The 20,567-nt window shown below is 34.4% G+C and overlaps 3 protein-coding genes across 8 annotated transcripts; 1 reads left to right on the forward strand and 2 right to left on the reverse strand.

Moving 5' to 3' along the window:
- Nucleotides 1-134: 134 nt before the first annotated feature.
- On the reverse strand, nt 135-5,862 carry LOC146954726 (pentatricopeptide repeat-containing protein At1g80270, mitochondrial-like). Its single transcript, XM_085718019.1, has 3 exons — nt 5,746-5,862; nt 5,060-5,597; nt 135-1,527 (listed from the first exon to the last, which is right to left on the reverse strand). Exons 1-3 carry the CDS (start codon nt 5,784-5,786, stop codon nt 283-285), a joined length of 1,824 nt encoding a protein of 607 aa, XP_085574145.1. The 5' UTR covers nt 5,787-5,862; the 3' UTR covers nt 135-282.
- Nucleotides 5,863-6,889: 1,027 nt separating this feature from the next.
- Nucleotides 6,890-10,608, reverse strand: LOH1 (RNA-binding CRS1 / YhbY (CRM) domain protein). Its single transcript, XM_085718031.1, has 4 exons — nt 10,439-10,608; nt 10,004-10,298; nt 8,438-8,845; nt 6,890-7,670 (listed from the first exon to the last, which is right to left on the reverse strand). The coding sequence occupies exons 1-4, from the start codon at nt 10,528-10,530 to the stop codon at nt 7,131-7,133; spliced, it is 1,335 nt and encodes a 444-aa protein (XP_085574157.1). The 5' UTR covers nt 10,531-10,608; the 3' UTR covers nt 6,890-7,130.
- Nucleotides 10,609-15,296: 4,688 nt separating this feature from the next.
- On the forward strand, nt 15,297-19,376 carry LOC146954728 (pre-mRNA-splicing factor). 6 transcript variants are annotated; one of them, XM_085718089.1, is made up of 7 exons: nt 15,297-15,394; nt 15,538-15,683; nt 16,267-16,948; nt 17,035-17,172; nt 17,518-17,609; nt 18,615-18,680; nt 18,831-19,376. In XM_085718089.1, exons 2-7 carry the CDS (start codon nt 15,681-15,683, stop codon nt 18,990-18,992), a joined length of 1,143 nt encoding a protein of 380 aa, XP_085574215.1. In that variant the 5' UTR covers nt 15,297-15,394; nt 15,538-15,680; the 3' UTR covers nt 18,993-19,376. The 6 variants fall into 6 exon arrangements, with proteins under 6 accessions (XP_085574215.1, XP_085574218.1, XP_085574204.1 ...); XM_085718092.1 differs by having other exon boundaries at nt 17,038-17,172; XM_085718078.1 differs by having other exon boundaries at nt 16,307-16,948.
- The last annotated feature ends 1,191 nt before the right edge of the window (nt 19,377-20,567 follow it).

Consider the following 20,567-nt stretch of genomic DNA (forward strand, 5'->3'; position numbering starts at 1 on the left):
AAGTAATCAAAAACTTCTTTTTATGATGTATAAAAGTATACATTTCTATGATGGAGATAATAGAACCAAAATTATATAACAAAATAACACCACTTTTTTTTTTTTAGAAATGGAGAAAATACCTACTCAACAAATGAACCCCATGAAATCATAAAACCTATTAATGCATTAATCAGTACAAGACAAAATATTCAAATTCGGGAAGTTCAATCTTACCATCAAACTAACTAATAATAGTTGCATTTGAAAAGTTGAAGCACAGGAGATAATATGCTAATCTCCTCAATCAAGCAAATCAGAAACTGGAGTTTTCCTAAACGGATCAAGTTGCGCCAACTGGGCAGCCAAAGCTTTGTTGGGGAATAGGTTATCAGCTTTCATCCTCTCCCTGATCCCATATGCCGGTAGTTTGGCGTTTTCATAAGCCTGTGCTAGAGCATGGAACGGAGATATTCTAGAAATATAATTAGCTTGTCTCAATCTATAGAAAATCTTCTCTGCGTTATGGACGTCACCCCTCTTTGCATACTGCTCCATAATAGTCATATAAGTAGTAAACATTGGCTTCATCTTATTTTGCTGTAGTGCCTTCTGCAAAACAGTGTCTGCCTTTTCGACTTCCCCTGCTTGAACATAAAGAGACACAAGTGCATCCCAGGTTGTTGGACCTATTGTGCATCTACTATCTCCCATTGTCTTAATAAGATCCTTACCCTTGTTTAGCATCTTATGCCTTATATAAATTTTCAGGAGTGCTTCGTAATTCCTGGCCGTAAGTTTCCATTTATTTGACATCATCTCAAAAACTGCCTCTGCTTCTTCAATTTTCTTCAATCTTCCCCAAGCTTCAATTGCAGCAAGGCAGTCCTCAACCCGTGGCTTTGACTCACAAACCTTCCAAATTCTCTCCACTTCATCAGCCCTACCCAGAATTGCATAAAGGCGAAGCAAAGTTGGGCATACCCACATATTCTCTTTCAAGTTTTCACCTTCAATCTCCTTCAATACAGCTTCAGTTTTTTCGGTAAGCCCAGCTGCGGCATAATGCCTGGCCAAAGCTGCCCGTGTTAGATGGTCCAGTTCACAACCTTCTGCCTTCATTGTCTCAACAATTTGAGACATCCCATCAATATCATTAGACATTCCCTTCACGTCTATTAAAATTTTGTAAGTATAAGAAGAAGGTTTGACATTCTCCTTTTCCATCATAAGTAACACGTCAGCTATTTTCTTCTTGTCAATCTTCTTATAAATGAGAAGCAACTGATTGCAAGCAAATGCTGTAACAGGAAAACCTAACTCCCTCATTTTGTTGAATGTTTCCTCCGTTTTCCTCAAATTTTCCAGACTAGCACAGTTAGCTAGTAATGTTCTGTATAATAATTCTCCTCTGAAAGAATTTGGAACATGCTCGAGGTATTTTTCTGCCTTTGGTAGGCCACGCAATTTGGCAATCAAATCAAGTTTAGAAGCATACTCTTTCTCAGTAAATTCAAGCTTTTTGTTTGACTCTAGCCAATCCAAGGCCTACAGTTCCAACCAAAGAAAGAAAAAAGATAAAATTGTGTTATAAAAATTAAAACATCATATTATGGAACCAGAAACATAAACAAGGTAAAATATACATTAATATTTAACGATGTAATACGTAAAATACTTCTAAAGAAGGATCAAATAAGACAATATGCCTGCAATATATGCCCAAAAAGGAAACGAACCATTCCCTCTCCCCTGCAAACGAGTTGGGATCCTCTCCATTTTTCCTCCCCATTACTATAGTTTTGAAGGGTTTTGAAGTGTCAATAAAATAATTGGACCCACAAAATGTCACATTATTACATTTATATTCCCAAAACTTTGATAATGGAAAAATGGAGTGGGTAAAAAATGGAGTGGATCTTGAATCCCTGAGACCTAACTATAGTTATTAACCCCGGAGAGCTGCATTGAATGACCAACCCGGCAACTTCAAAACTGCTACAACAGGATGGCCAATATACCAAAGGATATGGGTACAACTTACAACACAAGGTAAATAATTTATAATATGTGTATATAAATGCTGCATAAAACAGTATGAATGGACTCGTGAGATCAAAATTTGTTGGATGTGAACTATGAAGTACACTTACAGCAAAAGATGAAAAGAAAAGAAACAAAGACATGCATAAGTTAGACGAGAGAGAGAGTGGGAGCAGAGAATGAGTTTTTTTGGAACTAAGCCAACAGAGAAAATGCATGAATCAGCCGAGAGTGATAAGCAACCAACACGTTGAAGAAAGTCAAACAAGTGAACTTGGCTGAAAAAAAATACTGGGGCTCTGGAAAATCACCAGTAAACAAGTGGGATGATGAAAAGAAGTTTGGCTGAAAGTTCAGCACAGAGGTGGGGCAGTAGGGTTTCGTCCAGTGGGCAATGGCACAATAGGAAGAGGAAGAGTAAAGTGGAGCTTTTGTTCCCCATATTAGGGTTTGGCAACCAACCTCCAATGACCACTCAATCAAAACACAACATGATGCTTTGTATAATGCAGGGAGGCCCCTGAAAGCATGACAGGTAATGTATTCTAACTCATTCAATTGTCAGAAGCTAACTCTCTAATAACTAAATCGAAGTTGTTACTAGTTTAATCCAACAATAATACAATGAAAAATACAGCCAACACTATAATAATTGAATCGAAGTTGTTACTAGTTTAATCTAACAGTAATACAATGACAAATACATACAGAAAGTAAACTATTTTTATGTTGATTTACTTCACTAAAGAAAACATGGGCTGGAATGGAATGGACCTATGAAGCTGTGCTATGATAATGAGCCAGCAATCAGCAATTCAGCAAGCTCATAATCTGGGAAGCACTGACATTTTATCTGCAAAAAGCTCGTTGGTGGTTTGATTCATACTCGTATGTACCTTCACAAGGCCAACTTGCAGACATTCTTACCAAAGGATTGAGCAGTCCATATTTTGAAAGAATGTTATGCAAGCTGGAAATGAGAAATAGCTATTTTCCAGCTTTAGGGGAGTGTTGGAAATAGAGTCACATCCATGGTTGTCAAGGTTATTTCATAGAAGTTAACGAACGTGGAGGTTGTGGAGAGCCTATGTATTGTGAGTTGCGAGGCAATTTAGGATGTGGCCAAGAACCTATTTGGCCATGTTCAGCAACTTAATGAGGTTTAGGGTATCTCTCATTGACTGCTCAGGGTGAGGAGGCTATTTATTTGGACACAACAAATAGTCGTACATGCCCATCAAACAAACAAAAAACAAATAGTTGTACATATGTAGTATAAGAGGCTTACAGTTTTTTTAAATACGTGGGAAATTCATGTATTGATATATGACTTACTGTCATTATATTAAAAAAAAATTAAAAATACACCCAAGTTGTATATCCAATGTATGACTCACTGCAAAATATATAAAAAATAAAGATTGTTGATGGTATTCATGACTTTGCTTTAGAGGTTTCGATTCTCGTACTTGGTAATCACAATTCACACTTATTTTGGAATATATTTTGTTTGTTTCTAAGTAGGACCAAACACCCCAAGAAAACTGGTAATATCTTTTCAAGTTCAACTTGCACTATCCAGATAAATTTGAGAACTAATCACCCTACTGTGGTAAAAAAAACAATCCGTGACAATCATTCCTATTTTTCTACTAATGAGGAATTGGAAGATTAAACAAGCATAGCATGATATCAAACATCAAAGTCACTTTGTACTCAACCTGATAGCTGCATATATAAACACTAAACCATTAGGTGGGGTCAAATATCCATCATCATAAATACAATAACAGCCATTGCTCTGCCAATTATGTGTGATTGGCTCATTTATCAAATGACTTCATAATGGCCTATCCCATATTAAGTCTAAAATTATATATCATTTACTTCAAAATATCTCCTAAATTATGATGGTTTGACCCATGGTTGTCAAACTTGAGATCCCACTTAAGATTGTTTGGTATAGAAAAATCGTAAATCATGAATCGGAACATAGATCGTAAGATCCCAGCAAATAGACAAATTATATTTAGTTATTTATATATCATAATTAAGGGTGTGAGAATTTAAAGAAACAAATTCGAGAAAAACAAAAATAAAGATCGAAATAAAAGATAACAAGGTTAAAAAGAAAATTTAAAATTAAGAAACAAGAGTTCTTTCCAAAAAAAGAAAAAAGAACGAGAGTATTTAAAAAAAACAAAAAAGAGTGCAACCGAGACTGCAATTGAGACTCTGCTTCTTTGAATGTTTTAAAGGAAAGTGGACTTTCCGGATCGGGTCACATGATATAATCCTTTTAGTGGACCGGGTTGCTGCGCCTGCCACTCATTTTTAGGGTTTTTTGCTATCGGGTTAGGTCAGGTGACAAAACCTTCACCACCGGCGCAAGAGAAGAGTGCTGCTCCCACGATATCACGATCTTGCACCGCACACCACTCGCACCTTTGCACCGCTCCAACACAGTTAATGGAGAAAAAGGTGTGGGATCGTATGATCTAACGAGTACTTAACAACCATGGTTTGACCTAATTTTCCTCTACCTATAAAAGTTGAACTATCATTTCCTCTGATGAACCGTCCTTAAGGAAGCTTCTACGGGCCTTCTCCAATCTCCACACATATCCAAACAATATAAGATGGGACTCTACCATCTTTTCTATATTGTAACATTCGCTAAGTTTACTACTCCCTCCGTTTCACAATACTTGTCCATTTTGGAGAATTATTTTGTTTCATTTTACTTGTCACTTTTCAATGCAACATTAATTATTGGTTTATCAATAATACCCTTACCTATTTACTGTAGAGAGAGAAATAATAGAATGAAATAATACTGTAGAGAGAGAAATAATAGAATGAAATAATAAATGAGTAAGGGTATTATAGAAAAAACTCAGAATTTCATCAAAAATGACAACATTTATTTGATTCTTTGGTATGTGTAATTTCTTCAAAATGGATAAGTATTGTGAAATGGAGGGAGTACTATTTTAACAAGAATACTTCAAATCAATTATAAGTTTGATTGATTTACCTGCAAAGCCCTTCCATACATTTTACGCCTTCGAAGACTATTCAATGCCAACCCAATCTCTTGCCTGCTTAATTCTTTACCTTTTTCAACCCACTTGTCGAGAGCAGTATCAACTGACAAACCTGAAACACTTACAATCGCCTTGAATAGTTCTGAACGTCTCCTTGTAGAAAGTGATTTTTTGTCAGATGAATCAGTCTCAGTATCCGACAACTCCAGCTCATTGATGTCTATTTCAGCAGTGTCACGGCTATCTCCGTCTGCATCTGGCTCAGTCAATCGATCTTCAATCTCCATGTCATCACGACCATCCGCATCATCCTCTTTTTGGCTGCTAGCATCAGCCTGTGAGGAAAGTTCACGGGTGGTGAGAGTAAATCTGTGGGAAGCATGAGGTATGTGGCGGTAGGTTGTCAGAAATCGAGCATGTATGATTTGATGAGAATCAGGAACAGGAACAGCCTCCTCTGAAGTGTTTGGAATTAATTTGACAGACGCGGCACCAGAAATTCCTGAATTGTTATTAAGCCCTTGGTTTCTACAAATTCATCAAATTAATGAGGTTAAGCAAGCATTGATTGATGATAATAGTGAAAATGATTAAACCGGGATCAAATAATAAAATTAAAAATAGTGAAAATGATCATGAATGAGAAATAAAATGAGTGAAGAATGAGATTGATAACCTTAGGGTGAAGCGAACCGAAGTTCTGCGAAGAGCCCACATACTTGTTGGTCACAGAGAGAGAGAGAGAGCGAGCGATGATGATAAAGATAAACTGTGAAATGAATTCTTAAACCCTAATACCAAAACCCAAAAACCCTTCTGCTCTTATACTCCTATTTATTTATTGCCTCTTCTATCCCTCTGCTAAATTACGATTAAACCTTCATTCAACAAACTAAACTACAATTATACTTTCTGCCGCTAATAAAATGATAATAAATAATTCTCGTAAAATAATGTGTCTAAAAAAATAAAAAATGTTGAGATATTTTTTTCGGTGTATAAACTGAAATGATCTTTGGGAAAAAGGGATCATGTCATCCGAAGCTTAGGCAAATGTAAATTAAACCGTTTGCGTTTTTATAAAGAAATATTTTAAGATCTCATATAATGTTTAATGCTTACTTTTGTTTGAGGTTAAGGGATTTGCACTATCAATATATAAGCTTTTCTACCGTGTGCTTATTTTTATATAGAAAAAGAGATATCAATTTTATCATATATCAAAATCAAATATTTTTTGTAAACAAAGCAAATAACATTTTTTTTATTAGTATCAAATATTGTTTATATTGTAGTAGTGTTTTTTTTTTTTTTGAAAAAACCAAAATGGAATTAAACTCAACAAGAGTGATTTATCTCGCACGAGGTGTGCAAAAGAGAACCACCCAAAAGGAATACAAAGATGGTGTTGTTCCCATTTTAATGGGATTTAAGTAGAAATTAGAAATTTTAAGTTTCATTTTCTTTGGGGTCAATTTGCAATTTTTTTGGTGTCAAATTGAAGATTTTGGAAAATTTAAGGACCAAAATACAAAATTTGAAAAATTATAACAATGAAGAATCTTAACTTTTAGGTGTCATTTGAAATTCTCTAGATTTAACTCGAATAAAATACTTCGCAAATGTCCATTATGTTAAAAATTCTTCAAATTATTATCCAAACAATGAAATTTACCTCAAAGTATTTGAATTCCTTCAAACAATACATTCCCGCGAAACATTCCCCCATCCAAACACACTCTTAGATTTTTTTAGGTGGTAATGCCCCATGAAATCCCTTTATTGCAACAATTCTAAAAAAAAATTATAAAAAATAATAGTTTATAGTGAAAAGATTTAATCACCCTCTAAAATTACATTAGCTCATGGAATTCCCTCATCCAAACACATCTGTAGTTGATAGTACTTGTCAGAAAGGGGAAAAAAAGAGTTGATGGTTTTAATGGTTTATCTTCAATAAATGAATTGTGTCTACCTCTCCTTCAAATATACTATCTGCTATAATACCCCTTCCCAACAAAAAAGAAAAAAAAAATACTAGATTGAATACAATGATGAGTCTCATTTTCTCTTTTTCTTTAAAAATGATGCAGCACGTAGGAAAATCTGGTCAACTTTATCAAACTTGGGCAAGTCAGCATCTTTTTCCATGTTTTTAGAGTTGTATGATATCTGTTGCAGATGCTCCTCAAAATCATCTGTATCTCCATCACTTTGCTCCGGAAAATTATTAAATTCGTCCAAATAAAGAGGTTTCTCCTCCTTTACCAAATCCTCCGTATCTGAATCTGTCTCAAAGATGTCTGATAATTTATCAGAATATGAATCCAAATCAGAGTCCATATGTGCCTCATCCTCCGAGCAACCGTTGTTATCATTAAACATTGCACCAACTTTATCTAGTTTCTCTAGTTGGAGATTTGAAACACTACTTGGTTCAACACTCACTTTGTCACTTATTTGGATTCCCTCAGCTGCTTCTGTGTTACTTTCAGCTGTGCTTTGAAGTTGTGCTCGAAGAATTTCGAGCTCTTGCTCGAGTTTGGGAATATATCTCCTCACAGCGCGGAGGCCATCCCTATATTTTGATTTATCCAATGCCTGAATAAAATGAGAGTAACCCAAGGAGAGACAGTGAGAACTAGCATAACAAAAAAGAAAGTATGAAAAAGTTCAAAATTGGAAAAAGTAACAGTTCAATTTTGTGCAACAGTAACAGACAAGTAGCATGCACAGCAAAGATTGCATATATACCATATATAGATCCAAGGTTGCAAATAAATGCTATAATTAACACATTGCAGAGGTTAGGCAAGGGAAGTTTAGAATGGAGGCAAATAGGAAGGTGAAGCAATCTTTTATTGTGTGGAGGCAATCTTTAGGGACATCTGATAAAACACGATACAATTAGAAATGGTCCAAATTTTTATTTTTCCAAAAGAAGGGTAAAAGGAAGAAGATGCAAAGGGCAAACACAGTCTCTACTCTACAGATATTTTATTGTGCGTGCACACACACAAACACACACATCTCTTAAAACACACCAAATACATCACTATTTTTCGAATGAAGCACGCTAGAAAAGTAACCGACTGTGAGAGTTGTATCTAACATTTTATCAGCTTAAATGACAATGGTTAGAGTCTGTTGTTATTGACAGAATATCAATGGCGTTGAGCAAGAATACAACCCATGGATTCATGACGGCGAAAACTTAATTTCTTCTCACCAATTTTCCCAAAATGCTAATCTTGGGGAATGAAATCCTAGAATAGTATGAAGAAATTTTGAAACACCAACTCAGGAAAACTCCAAATCTGTTTTTTTATTCACAAAATTTATGAAATATTGAACACCAAACGAAGTACCTTCTTTCTTGGGAGAGTGACTCGTGGAGACATTATCTCTGTTGGTGGTTGAGAGTAATTTTTCCCTCTGTACATTATTATTGTGTCCTCTTCATGAATGCCAAGCACTATACCTCCAGTCAATCTTGCCAGTTCAGTGGCAATCTCCTTAACCTCCTCTGCTGAAAATGTCTTCACCACCACTTGCAAAGTTTGATGTTTCTTCCAATGTAGATGCATGTTCAAAATTACACCTTGGTAAATTCCTCTTCTTCCAACTGGCACATAATTTTTGCTTTTCAGGCCCATTTTTAAGAAGAAAAAGTGTTCTTCTGGCGTCAATATCTCAGGATCATGGATTGTTTCTGATGATTCTGTAGGCTCAATCTTCTTCAGAGCTTCGCGAAGTCTCTCTTCTTTTTTCCGAGCCTACATTAGAAAGAAATAATTCTATATTCACTAGCTAACATAATAAACATAAAATACACAGCAGTAAGACAAACATAAAGATGACTTACATATATCTAATTCAAAACAATGAAATAAAAAGCTTAACGAAAAATGACATCAACAGAGATAAAAACCAAAAATGATGGATCTTGGTGTGATGGAAATGAATTCAGTGCAGGCCAGTTTTGATTTAATAATGGCAGGAGTAAAAATGAAAATGTTATAACAGATATATCCCCTACAAAAAAATTATAACAGAAATATCAGGCAGGAAGGTCTACTTGTTATGGTAACAACTGACAAGCCAAGAGAAGAACTAACCGGCGCTAACCTGATCTACACAAACTTCAAAAAAATTGTAATTTTATAACTTTTAGGTCCTTCCATTTAAGATCAGATACTTTATATCAGAGGTCCATAAGTGTTCTGAGAGTACTAGAAAATAAGTAATTAACTATAGAATGTACAACTTGTAGACTGAAATTCTAGGATTGGCCTTCAAAAAGGACAGTAAAAATCTTGCTTTGTTAAACACATAATGTTCTACCAAGACAAAAGAAACCAAGATAACATTAACCATTGTTTATCCTCTTGCTGGAAGATATTTTCCAAGAATATCAGTTGCACTAAAGCTCCTGCATATACCATTTTGGTGTATTGTATGCAATCTTGCCCTGATTTTTACACAAAGGCTGTTTCTAGGACTTGAGTCAGTGACCTTTCAGACGTGACAACAACTTTATCAATAGACTAAGGGTGTGTTTGGATGGAGGATTTAGGAGGGGAAGGGAGGGGAGGGTTTACTTTTTGTTTTTAAATTGAGGGACACTATGAAATGTTTTATAAAAAGTTAACATATTAACATAATAAACAATCATATAATACTTCAATCACACTTAATTTATTTTAGAAAAACATGTTATATAGTTCGTAATTTAAAAACAAAAAGTAAACCCTCCCCTCCCTTCCCCTCCTAAACCCTCAATCCAAACACACCCTAAGAGTAAAAATATGAAATCTTTAAAATAAGGTGTTAAAGTAGGAGCAAGTGTCTGAAACTAGAAAGGCAAATATTCGACTCAAGCGACTAATGTCGCACCCACACTGAGACACTAGCATTTCCTAAAGAGAGTGTACCTTTAATAACTTGTATAAAATTCTTTCCTCTGTTGTCATCCTTTGAAACTCTTTCTTCTTCTTAAATCTAAAGAACTTAAGCCACCTTACAACAGCTCTTTTTCCCTTCAATTTTCTCCTCGTCGTTACTTTGACATCACCATCAGAATCCTTAGGTTGTTCTACGACCTTATCATGATTATACTTCGAAAATGGAGTTGAATGAAAACTTAGGCATCCTACTCGTGTAGAAGTAGAAGGAAGGTTCAATTGATGGCGTTCCTGGGCATAAACCTTGCATATAACATAGTTCAAGCTACAACAGTGTAAGTCAATTTTTTAAAAACAAAACTAACTCCTGAAATGATTATTATATATAAGCTATAAGCTGTTTACATAAGCAATTTTGAAGTTATGTTTCATTCTTTTGAATATTATCAAAACTGAAATAAATACCTTGTTTTGCGGCGAAGTAAGAAAATGGTAGAGGAGTAGGAGAAGAAGTGAAATTTATTGACAAGCGGTGATGTCAAAATCCTCCACGCCATTTCTCTCTCTCTCTCGTCACGACCCACGGCGGTGGAGGCAAAGACTTCTCTCAGTTTTCTCTCTTCTCAACGTCAGGCGATTTACCAAAACTCTCTTCTTCTTTTTTAATCTAGACTAGACTAGACAACGTCGTTTTGAGAACTACAATCTCAACCGTTTGATGCATCAAACGTCTCACATTTACTTGCTTAAGGAGTTGTATTCAACTATTCTGTGGTACCTTGTGAATGCGGGTAAGGATCCTCTCCGGTGAGAAATCCACTGCAGGCTGTCCAGTGATAATCTTCACCGTTCACTTTTTTTTTTAATAATTGAACCAGCATTTAATAAACATAACATGAGTGGAGGAGATTCCACTGGATGGAAATTTCACAGGAGACAATCTCCTCCCTGTGAATGCAGGGGTAGCACTTCACTGCCTTTGTCTTCCGTGCCTTTGGGTGCCTTTGTCTCTATCTCTCTCCTAACCAATAATTATCTCTCATCAAAATAATTTATTTTAATCATTCAATCACCTCTCTTTCTTCTAAAATACATTAAAGTCACCCAACACAAAGTCACTGAAGTGTCATCCGTGAATGCACACCTTAATTTATGAACATCACTTGTGTAAGGTTAAGGTGAGAATGTCAAGCATTGATCAATTTAATTATGACACATCTATTGTGAGGCTTAAGAGGGAATCTTCCAACCCAAAAGTTCATCAATAGCCTTAAGAGGAATGACCATCCTATGATTAAACAGTGACTCATTAGTTCTATGAGATTGTTGTTTCATTAATTTGTTACAAATACGATAGAAAAGATCTAGATTAACTTTGTCTATATAAGATCTAGTACTTTCTCTATTACAATCATAAATGAAATTAAGTCAATTTTCCTTCTCTTCAATTCTTAAGAGGTTTCTTTTGGACTTACAAATCAGAGCGAATTTATCCATATCATAAGACAATTCAATTTTTTTTTTTCTCCGTCCCTCTCTCACATGTTTTTATGTTTAAAAAAATATATTGTCACGTGTCACATTTGAATTGATCAATGCTATGTGATATTAGATCACATGAACGCAATTCTAAATTTATTTGTTATCTTCGTATCAACTAATATAAAAAGAATAAGGTTATACCAAAAAAAAAAAAAGACCATTTTTTCATTATTTCAAAGGTAAATATGTTTTTGAACCAAGCAGACCCTTATGTCTTCAAAAGTTTTCAAACGCTACTTTGATCTATACTTGTAAGTTAATTTGTAGACTTCATATTTTTAAATAAAACTTTTAAACATGTTTAGAATATTATATGAATCTTGTCAAAAAAGTATAATTTTTCAAGAAAACATGAATTAAATATGATTTTTTATGTTTGCATTTAAAGAATTTAAACTTTCGCGAGTTTTTTTTTTAAAAACCATGTTCCCAAAAAAAAATTCAAAACTGACCCCCTATGAGACTTATTTTCCAAAATGACCAACTTTCAATTTTTGTTGATTTTTTTTTTTTGTCGTTTTCCTCATTCCCGCCATTTGAAACGGCGGGAATGAGCCGCCATCTGACACATGTCACATCGTTACTGGTCATGCAGGTTTGACTTATTTTTTTTGAATTTTTTTTTTCTGTCCCACCATTTCAAACGGCGGGAAGGAATATTTAATTTTTTTTTCGTTTTTTGTCAGTCGTTTTTTGTTTTGTCCTGTAGTGTATCAGAAAATTGAGAAAAAATTTATATCTGCTCCCAGTCCTGTAGTGTATCAGAAAATTGAGAATTTTTTTTTTCGTTTTTTGTCAGCCGTTTTTTGTTTTGTCCTGTAGTGTATCAGAATATAAGAAAAGTCAGCCGTTTTTTGTTTTGTCCTGTAGTGTATCAGAAAATTGAGAAAAAATTTATATTTGCTCCCAGTCCTGTAGTGTTATATTTGCTCCCAGTCCTGTAGTGTATCAGAAAATTGAGAAATTTTTTTTTTTCGTTTTTTGTCAGCCGTTTTTTGTTTTGTCCTGTAGTGTATCAGAATATAAGAAAAAATTTATATTTGCTAGTCGAACCAGGACAAAGCAATCCTGTGTTGCCACTGAGCCAGTGTAGAATTGTTGTCAATTTACGCATCCAATAATATATATACCATTTCTTAAAACAGTTTTACACACCATGAACCATCCAATTTTTCATTTTTGTTTTTTTTAATATAAGTCTTATAAAATATATATATATATATATATATATAGGAGTTTTTATAATTTTAATTGGGATAATATATATTTCGACGAAATTATCATAGGGGGATAATATATATTTCGACGAAATTATCATAGGGGATAATATATATTTCGACGAAATTATCCCCCTATGATAATTCGACGAAATATATATTTTTCACCGGTAAATTATCCGACAAAATGATATATATATATATTATTTCAAAATATATATATTTAAAATAAAATCTAGATTTTGTTCATATTCGTCTGGTAATTTTTTAAAATAAAATCTAGAGTTTGTTCATATTCGTCGGACAAATTTTTCAAAATAAAATCTAGAATCCAATTAAAATTATAAAAACTCCTATATATATATATATATATATATATATTTTATAAGACTTATATTAAAAAAACAAAAATGAAAAATTGGATGGTTCATGGTGTGTAAAATTGTTTTAAGAAATGGTATATATATTATTGGATGCGTAAATTGACAACAATTCTACACTGGCTCAGTGGCAACACAGGTTTGCTTTGTCCCATGTGCGCCTGGTTCACAGGTTTGCTTTGTCCCATGTGCGCCTGGTTCGACTCCTGCTGGGAGCAAGCTGGGAGCAAATATAATATAAATTTTTTCTCAATTCTCAATTTTCTGATACACTACAGGACAAGATTAGATATATTTTTTCTCAATTCTCAATTTTCTGATACACTACAGGACAAAAAAAATAATATAAATTTTTTCTCAATTCTCAATTTTCTGATACACTACAGGACAAAAAAAAACGGCTGACAAAAAACGATGTGCGCCTGGTCCCATGTGCGCCTGGTCCGACTCCTGCTGGGAGCAAGCTGGGAGCAAATATAATATAAATTTTTTCTCAATTCTCAATTTTCTGATACACTACAGGACAAAACAAAAACGGCTGACAAAAAACGACGTGCGCCTGGTCCCATGTGCGCCTGGTTCGACTCCTGCTGGGAGCAAATATAATATAAATTTTTTCTCAATTCTCAATTTTCTGATACACTACAGGACAAAACAAAAAACGGCTGACAAAAAACAAAAAAAAAATTAAATATTCATTCCCGTCGTTTGAAATGGCGGGACCGAAAAAAAATTCAAAAAAAATAAGTCAAACCTGCATGACCAGTAACGATGTGACATGTGTCAGATGGCAGCTCATTCGCGCCGTTTCAAATGGCGGGAATGAGGAAAACGACAAAAAAAAAAAATCAACAAAAATTGAAAGTGGGTCATTTTGGAAAATAAGTCTCATAGGGGGTCAGTTTTGAATTTTTTTTTGCGAACATGGTTTTAAAAAAAAAAACTCAACTTTCGCAGGATAGAATTCTATAAGGTACTAAACATGACTTTGGAAAAATTTCAAAATTTCGAACGATACACATTAGTTGACTTAATTTTTTTTAAGTTGAAATATTGAAAAACATATTTAATCCTAATTTTTTTTATAAATAAATTAGGCCATATTTTCTTATAATTTTAACTCTCATTTTATTTTTGGGTACAATTTTAACTCTCATTTAATCATTTAATTATCTTATAATGAAAAATGAGCAATAAAGTTTTAAAATAAATGTGTCGATAATTAAAACCAAAAAAAAAAAAAAAAGTGTAAACGACAGTGCAATTGGTGTTTGTCGAAACAAAACGACGAGAGAAGAGGGAAAAATCAATCAATCGAGGGTTTCGTTCTTCTCTTTTCTCAATTCTCAATTTTCTGATACACTACAGGACAAAACTTTCTGATACACTACAGGACAAAACAAAAACGGCTGACAAAAAACGATGTGCGCCTGGTCCCATGTGCGCCTGGTTCGACTCCTGCTGGGAGCAAATATAATATAAATTTTTTCTCAATTCTCAATTTTCTGATACACTACAGGACAAAACAAAAAACGGCTGACAAAAAACAAAAAAAAATTAAATATTCATTCCCGTCGTTTGAAATGGCGGGACCGAAAAAAAAAATTCAAAAAAAATAAGTCAAACCTGCATGACCAGTAACGATGTGACATGTGTCAGATGGCAGCTCATTCCCGCCGTTTCAAATGGCGGGAATGAGGAAAACGACAAAAAAAAATCAACAAAAATTGAAAGTGGGTCATTTTGGAAAATAAGTCTCATAGGGGGTCAGTTTTGAATTTTTTTTTGCGAACATGGTTTTAAAAAAAAAAACTCAACTTTCGCAGGATAGAATTCTATAAGGTACTAAACATGACTTTGGAAAAATTTCAAAATTTCGAACGATACACATTAGTTGACTTAATTTTTTTTAAGTTGAAATATTGAAAAACATATTTAATCCTAATTTTTTTTATAAATAAATTAGGCTAACATATTTTCTTATAATTTTAACTCTCATTTTATTTTTGGGTACAATTTTAACTCTCATTTAATCATTTAATTATCTTATAATGAAAAATGAGCAATAAAGTTTTAAAATAAATGTGTCGATAATTAAAACCAAAAAAAAAAAAAAAAAAAGTGTAAACGACAGTGCAATTGGTGTTTGTTCGAAACAAAACGACGAGAGAAGAGGGAAAAATCAATCAATCGAGGGTTTCGTTCTTCTCGTCATCATCATCCTCAATTACAAGCGGCAACTCAATTCACAGTAACTTACCATCAAATCCCTAAACTTACTCGTATGCCCCCTTTTCACCTTTTCTATTCATCTTCAATTTTTATTTAAATATTTACATGATTACTCAAGCAAGAGTTAACGAACACTTCCATTTATTTGTTGAAACAACCAATTTTGAAACTTGGAATATATGTTTGTTTACAGGGTTATGGATTCAAAGTCACAGTCTCCTCCGCCTCATGACCACAACAACAACGATTCTGCTGATGCTGCTGCTGCTGCTGCTCCTGCATTTCGCAAGCCTACTGGGGATGCACTAGCTAATAGGAATTATCGCCGCCCACCTCATGGTTTCATTCTATCTTTTTTTAATGTTTGTTTATGGGCCTTTTATATTATTCTTTAGGAATTAAGATACATGTTACTCTCATAATCTATTCATGAAAGACACAAGCTTTATGAAACAAACTTTCTAATACACTAATAATAATAATAGAGTCATTGTCTACTGGTTGAAGAAAGACAAATGAAAACTTATATGGTTTATCTTTAGGACATTATCACATTGTCTAATCCTTGTTGTTGAACCCATTTCCTGAGAATAGCTCAGTTAAATGGTTTACATGCTTTTATAGGTTAAGTTGCTCATTATGACATTGCTTATTTGTTAAAGAGTCCCACATCGTTTGAGAGATAGCATGAATAAGTGTTTATGAGTGGGGGCAATCCTCACCTCACAAACCGGTTTTGTGGGGTTGTGTTTGGTCCAACCACGATTTCTAAGACTTTTTTTTCTTTCTGTTAAGTAATTAGTTGCCTTTTGGGCTGTGCTGTTATCATTTATCACTATCACCCACCAAGTACTTTGTTCGGTAATTTGTGCATTGTGTTGCCAAGTTTTATCTGAGCTATTCTATAATATATATGGAGTAGGGATTGGATGAAGAGATCTATACTCTTCATTTATATGCAGGTAGTCCCAAGCGTGAACACAGCTCAAGGGAAGAAGATTCTGTCAGAGACTCTCATCATCATTCAAGGAAGTATGATGCCAGGGAACAAGACACAAAATATGCCAGAAGCAGCGATTCTCTTAGACATTCTGACAGACACTCCTCCCGGTCCTCCTATGGCCACTCTAGGCATGACAAGTACGCAGATGAATATAGAAAACATGAGAGGTTATCATCACGTTCTGCACGTGACTCAAGGGGCGATCAAATGAGAGAAGAGAGCGACAGCAGGTCAAAAGACTACGGGCGTAGTATGGACAAGTATTCACGCGAAAAATATGAAAGGTCTGATTATAGAAGCAAGGACAAAGATAGGGAGAAGCGTGCAACGTATGAGGAGGTTGAGAAGGAGAAGCGTACAAGAGACGGGGATGCTCGAGATGAAAAAAGGGATTCACAAAGAAGTTCTGGAGAACACAAAAGTGACCGTGCACTTTACTATTCAGAGTCTAGGAGCCAAAAAGACGACATTGAGATTAGTAAGAACAAGGACCGAAACTCTAAAAAAGTAGGAGAGGTATTTGGTATTGAAGATAAAGAATCTTCTGGAAAGAAACAAAAGTTGTTTGACGCTGACAAGGATGCCAATTCCGGAAAAGATGGTATTGTTTTTGTATTTTTTTACTTAACCTGAGCACAATTATTACTCTCAAAACTCTTATTGTATTAAGTTGTTATTGTTCTATAGCAGATGAAAGGAAGACTTCAGGTTCAAAGCTTTCTCATGACACCAAGCCGGGTTTAGGGGCTGTCAGGACCAGTGGTTTTGATAGTGGCCATAATGTAGATGCTGCAAAAGTGGCAGCAATGAGAGCTGCTGAATTAGGTAAATACATTGCAATTCCTGAAAAGATTTTATTGGGATGTGGGCTTATGTCTGTCATTGTTTGGATTCTGGTTGTTTGAACGTTCTTGAATGCAATTTTTAAACATGTGCAGAATGTGGATTGTCGTGGGTTGGATGTATGTCATGGGCATGGCTATTACTTTCAATTTTTTAGACATGTGTCTGCTTTTCATTTCTTATATTTTCCCCAGAAATGCCATAAATGGTTTTTTCTTTCTAATAATTTGTGTTTCCAATTCTTTAACTTTTTTTTTTTTGAAGGACAATTCTTTAACTTTTGTAGATATAATCCGTTATTTATTTGGAATTTTTGATGCTTTACAGTTAACAAGAACTTAGTAGGGGCTAATTGCTTGACTACGGACCAAAAGAAGAAACTGTTGTGGGGCAGCAAAAAGAGTACACCCACTGAAGAGGTATCTTTGATAATTTATTACATTTTTCCCTTTATTTGCCGAGTTCTTACCAAACTCTTTTTTGTATAACATTAGGAGTACTTCATGCTCAGGAATTATTGAGTTAGGGTCTATAGTGTCCCTTTTCTCCCCGTTTATATTGGATTCTTGGTTAATAGTTGTATTGTAGCAATATGGTCTCTTCTAAATTTTGGCGACGCTTGTAATTATGGCCTCTTCATGACTGCATGTTTTGAGGTGACAAAAGGACGTTTTTTTTTTGTCTAACATGAACAAAACTCTCTTAGTTGTGCAAGTCATGAAGGCATCCAACCTTTAAAATTTTTGCACTCTCTCGTAAAACTCCCGCTCTAGCAACTTTGGAGTACTCGTTTCAGAGGGTACAGTAAGACGCCTCAACCATTAGGATAGAAAATCAGTTGTGGATATTCTAACACACCTATAATTTATTATGTCTGTGCGTGTTATATTGACTGTTGATTTATTCGTTGAAGTGTGAGATTACTTTATCTTCTATAAAAGGAATATCACACACTTTAAATGAGGTAAAACCCACGCTAGGTAATCCCAGCCTCCAAAGTGAGGGTAAAGTTGGGGTCTTTTAAGCTAAATCAGAAACTTACAGTCTGACCCGAGGGCAAACTTGCCTTGGCCTCTGGTTGAATGGTATTATCCTTTGATATTGTTTACTGTCTAGTTACAAGTAAACGGTGTTTATAAATTTTATGGTGCAAGTTGTCCTATTACATTGACTTGAATAGTTAACTGACTTATCCGTCTCATTTTGCCCAAAGATTATACACATCTTTTCGAAGTTATATATGTTGTAATAGGATAATTAGAGTGGTAAATGGTGAGTGCCTAGGCGTACAGTTCTGAAAAACCTCTGCCTCAGGTTTCTGAATTTGTTATTGTACCATTTTTCTTGCTTTATAGCATGGGTAGTCATACATGTAAACAAGGAATCTGATTGCTGCTCTGTAATGCATTTTCCACATGTTGCAGTCTGGCCACCGCTGGGATATGGCAGTGTTTGATCCAGAGCGACAAGAGAAATTCAACAAACTCATGGTAAGTTTGAATTCACTCGGTTGTTATATTCTGACCGAACAATAACATGAGGAGATAGTTCCTGAATGACTGACTCACTCTGTTAGCGTTTCTTCACCTACTAACACATTTTGAGTCTGAGGTTGTACTCGTGCCTATGGCAAATTGTAGGGTGTGAAAGGAGAAGCCAAAGTGGAGCAGAACGCTGACAATCAAAATGACAACGACTTACTCCGTGCTGGGAAGCAGAAGGAACTCCAGCTGGATCTAGAGAAGCAGTATACTGCAGGTCTTCGACGAAGAGATGGCCGTACGGTTGGATTAGGTCTTTAAATATTTAGTGGTGGAATTTTTCATCCTTTGACTTTGCAGTGATTTTGAGTATGTTACCCCTGCGCATAGGTGGAACTTATCATGTGTTTGTTACATTTTGGGAGTTTATCACCTGTATGATCTGATGCTTAGAGGAATTTAAATGGGATGGTTTAATGCTAGAGTATATAATGGGGTTGGGAGAGGTACAAGAAAACATCGATGGTGATAAGCTTTCATGATATCAACTTCAAAACAAATTACAACTTTTGAAGTACTTTAATATGGTGCTTGATATGTGGACAAGCATAGAATTAAGAATCACTCACGTGATTATGGGATTATGAATATGTTAAATGACATAGGAATAACAAGGAATTATAGTTGTATTTTTCATCTGAAAAATTTAAGCCAGGCCACTGAAATTGATAAGATTATTAAGAATAGAGCAACAAGTAGAAATGTGTACCCTTGAAGGCATACCCAAAATGAACGCGTACCCTTGAATTTAAAAAAAAAATAAAATTGCACCCTTGAAAACTTTGGACAAAATATTGCAGTGCTCTGCTACTTTTCTCATAGTATTGTTGAGTATTTGAAAATTGATTGGTACTAACTTGATAACAACTAAAAGTCTGTGTGAAAACACATACACTGGAGTTCTAAATGCAACCTTCATTGTTCAAGTTATAGTATTTTTTTTCAACAGTTTTTCTAACAATGCCATTAGGTATGTGTTTTCATTCTTTGATAACCGCATTCTTCTAACATCGAATTTTTATTTGATTTTATCGGGGATTTGTTTTTTGACGAGTGCATTGTGAATCTTAATCCATATTTTTTTAACTGAGATTTTTATAATTCAATTATAAAGATGGGGAAGTATTAAGTTTCATCGAACATACATAGTTCACTTGACTATATAATACTACTTTTAGGTGGCAAAGGCAATGGTTTCACCGAATATAGTTCACTTCACTTGAGACTAAGTAAATCTAGTGGCCAAAACAATCATGGTCACAAATTCAAATCAGCATAACATTTTACGAAACATACTGCATCAAGAGCAACTTAGAATCTTAACATGTATGTATTCAAAAGTTTTATGATGCAATGCTAATATTAGCTTCTACTGATAAACTTGACCATCACGAGAATTAGCTTATACATTACAAGTGGTGATACCTGTATGCACATACCATTAAAAGTGGGCGATACATGTATGCATCATCAACAAACTATACAGAAAATACCAAAAAGAATCTATTGACATGATATGATGGTATGACACAGTTACATAGTTTGTTGAAATAGCTTTACACTCAAAACTGCCAAACATGCAATACTAGCCTAAATATTAGAACCTTGTCATTACATAAAAACTGCAATACTACTGGATAGAAAAATATTTAATAAATCCAAAACTGTGGGAATACCAGCCTAAAAGAAATTATTTAATAAGAAAAATAAGATTATGTCTTGAAATTAAATATAAAAATACAAACTGAAAAGATCAATAAAATATTCATTTTTTTAGCGCATTTTTTACATGTTTTCTTCCACATGCTTAATGAGCTCATTATCACATCACTTAGA

Source organism: Medicago sativa, chromosome 1 (genome assembly GCF_051527215.1).
Source record: "Medicago sativa cultivar Bolivia chromosome 1, Bolivia_mono, whole genome shotgun sequence".
NCBI classification, from domain to species: Eukaryota; Viridiplantae; Streptophyta; class Magnoliopsida; order Fabales; family Fabaceae; genus Medicago; species Medicago sativa.

Bases quoted from the DNA above. Each gene is read 5' to 3' on its own strand.
- LOC146954726 (XM_085718019.1), bottom strand. From the start codon at position 5,786: ATGTGGGCTCTTCGCAGAACTTCGGTTCGCTTCACCCTAAG. The intron at 5,598-5,745 runs GTTATCAATCTC...ATGAATTTGTAG, and splicing joins TCGGTTCGCTTCACCCTAAG to AAACCAAGGGCTTAATAACA. The intron at 1,528-5,059 runs GTAAATCAATCA...TTGGAACTGTAG, and splicing joins TGTATGGAAGGGCTTTGCAG to GCCTTGGATTGGCTAGAGTC.
- LOH1 (XM_085718031.1), bottom strand. From the start codon at position 10,530: ATGGCGTGGAGGATTTTGACATCACCGCTTGTCAATAAATTTCACTTC. The intron at 10,299-10,438 runs GTATTTATTTCA...ACACTGTTGTAG, and splicing joins TTACTTCGCCGCAAAACAAG to CTTGAACTATGTTATATGCA. The intron at 8,846-10,003 runs GTACACTCTCTT...TTTCTAATGTAG, and splicing joins TTTTATACAAGTTATTAAAG to GCTCGGAAAAAAGAAGAGAG.
- LOC146954728 (XM_085718078.1), top strand. From the start codon at position 15,542: ATGGATTCAAAGTCACAGTCTCCTCCGCCTCATGACCACAACAACAAC. The intron at 16,949-17,034 runs GTATTGTTTTTG...ATTGTTCTATAG, and splicing joins TGCCAATTCCGGAAAAGATG to CAGATGAAAGGAAGACTTCA. The intron at 18,681-18,830 runs GTAAGTTTGAAT...GGCAAATTGTAG, and splicing joins AGAAATTCAACAAACTCATG to GGTGTGAAAGGAGAAGCCAA.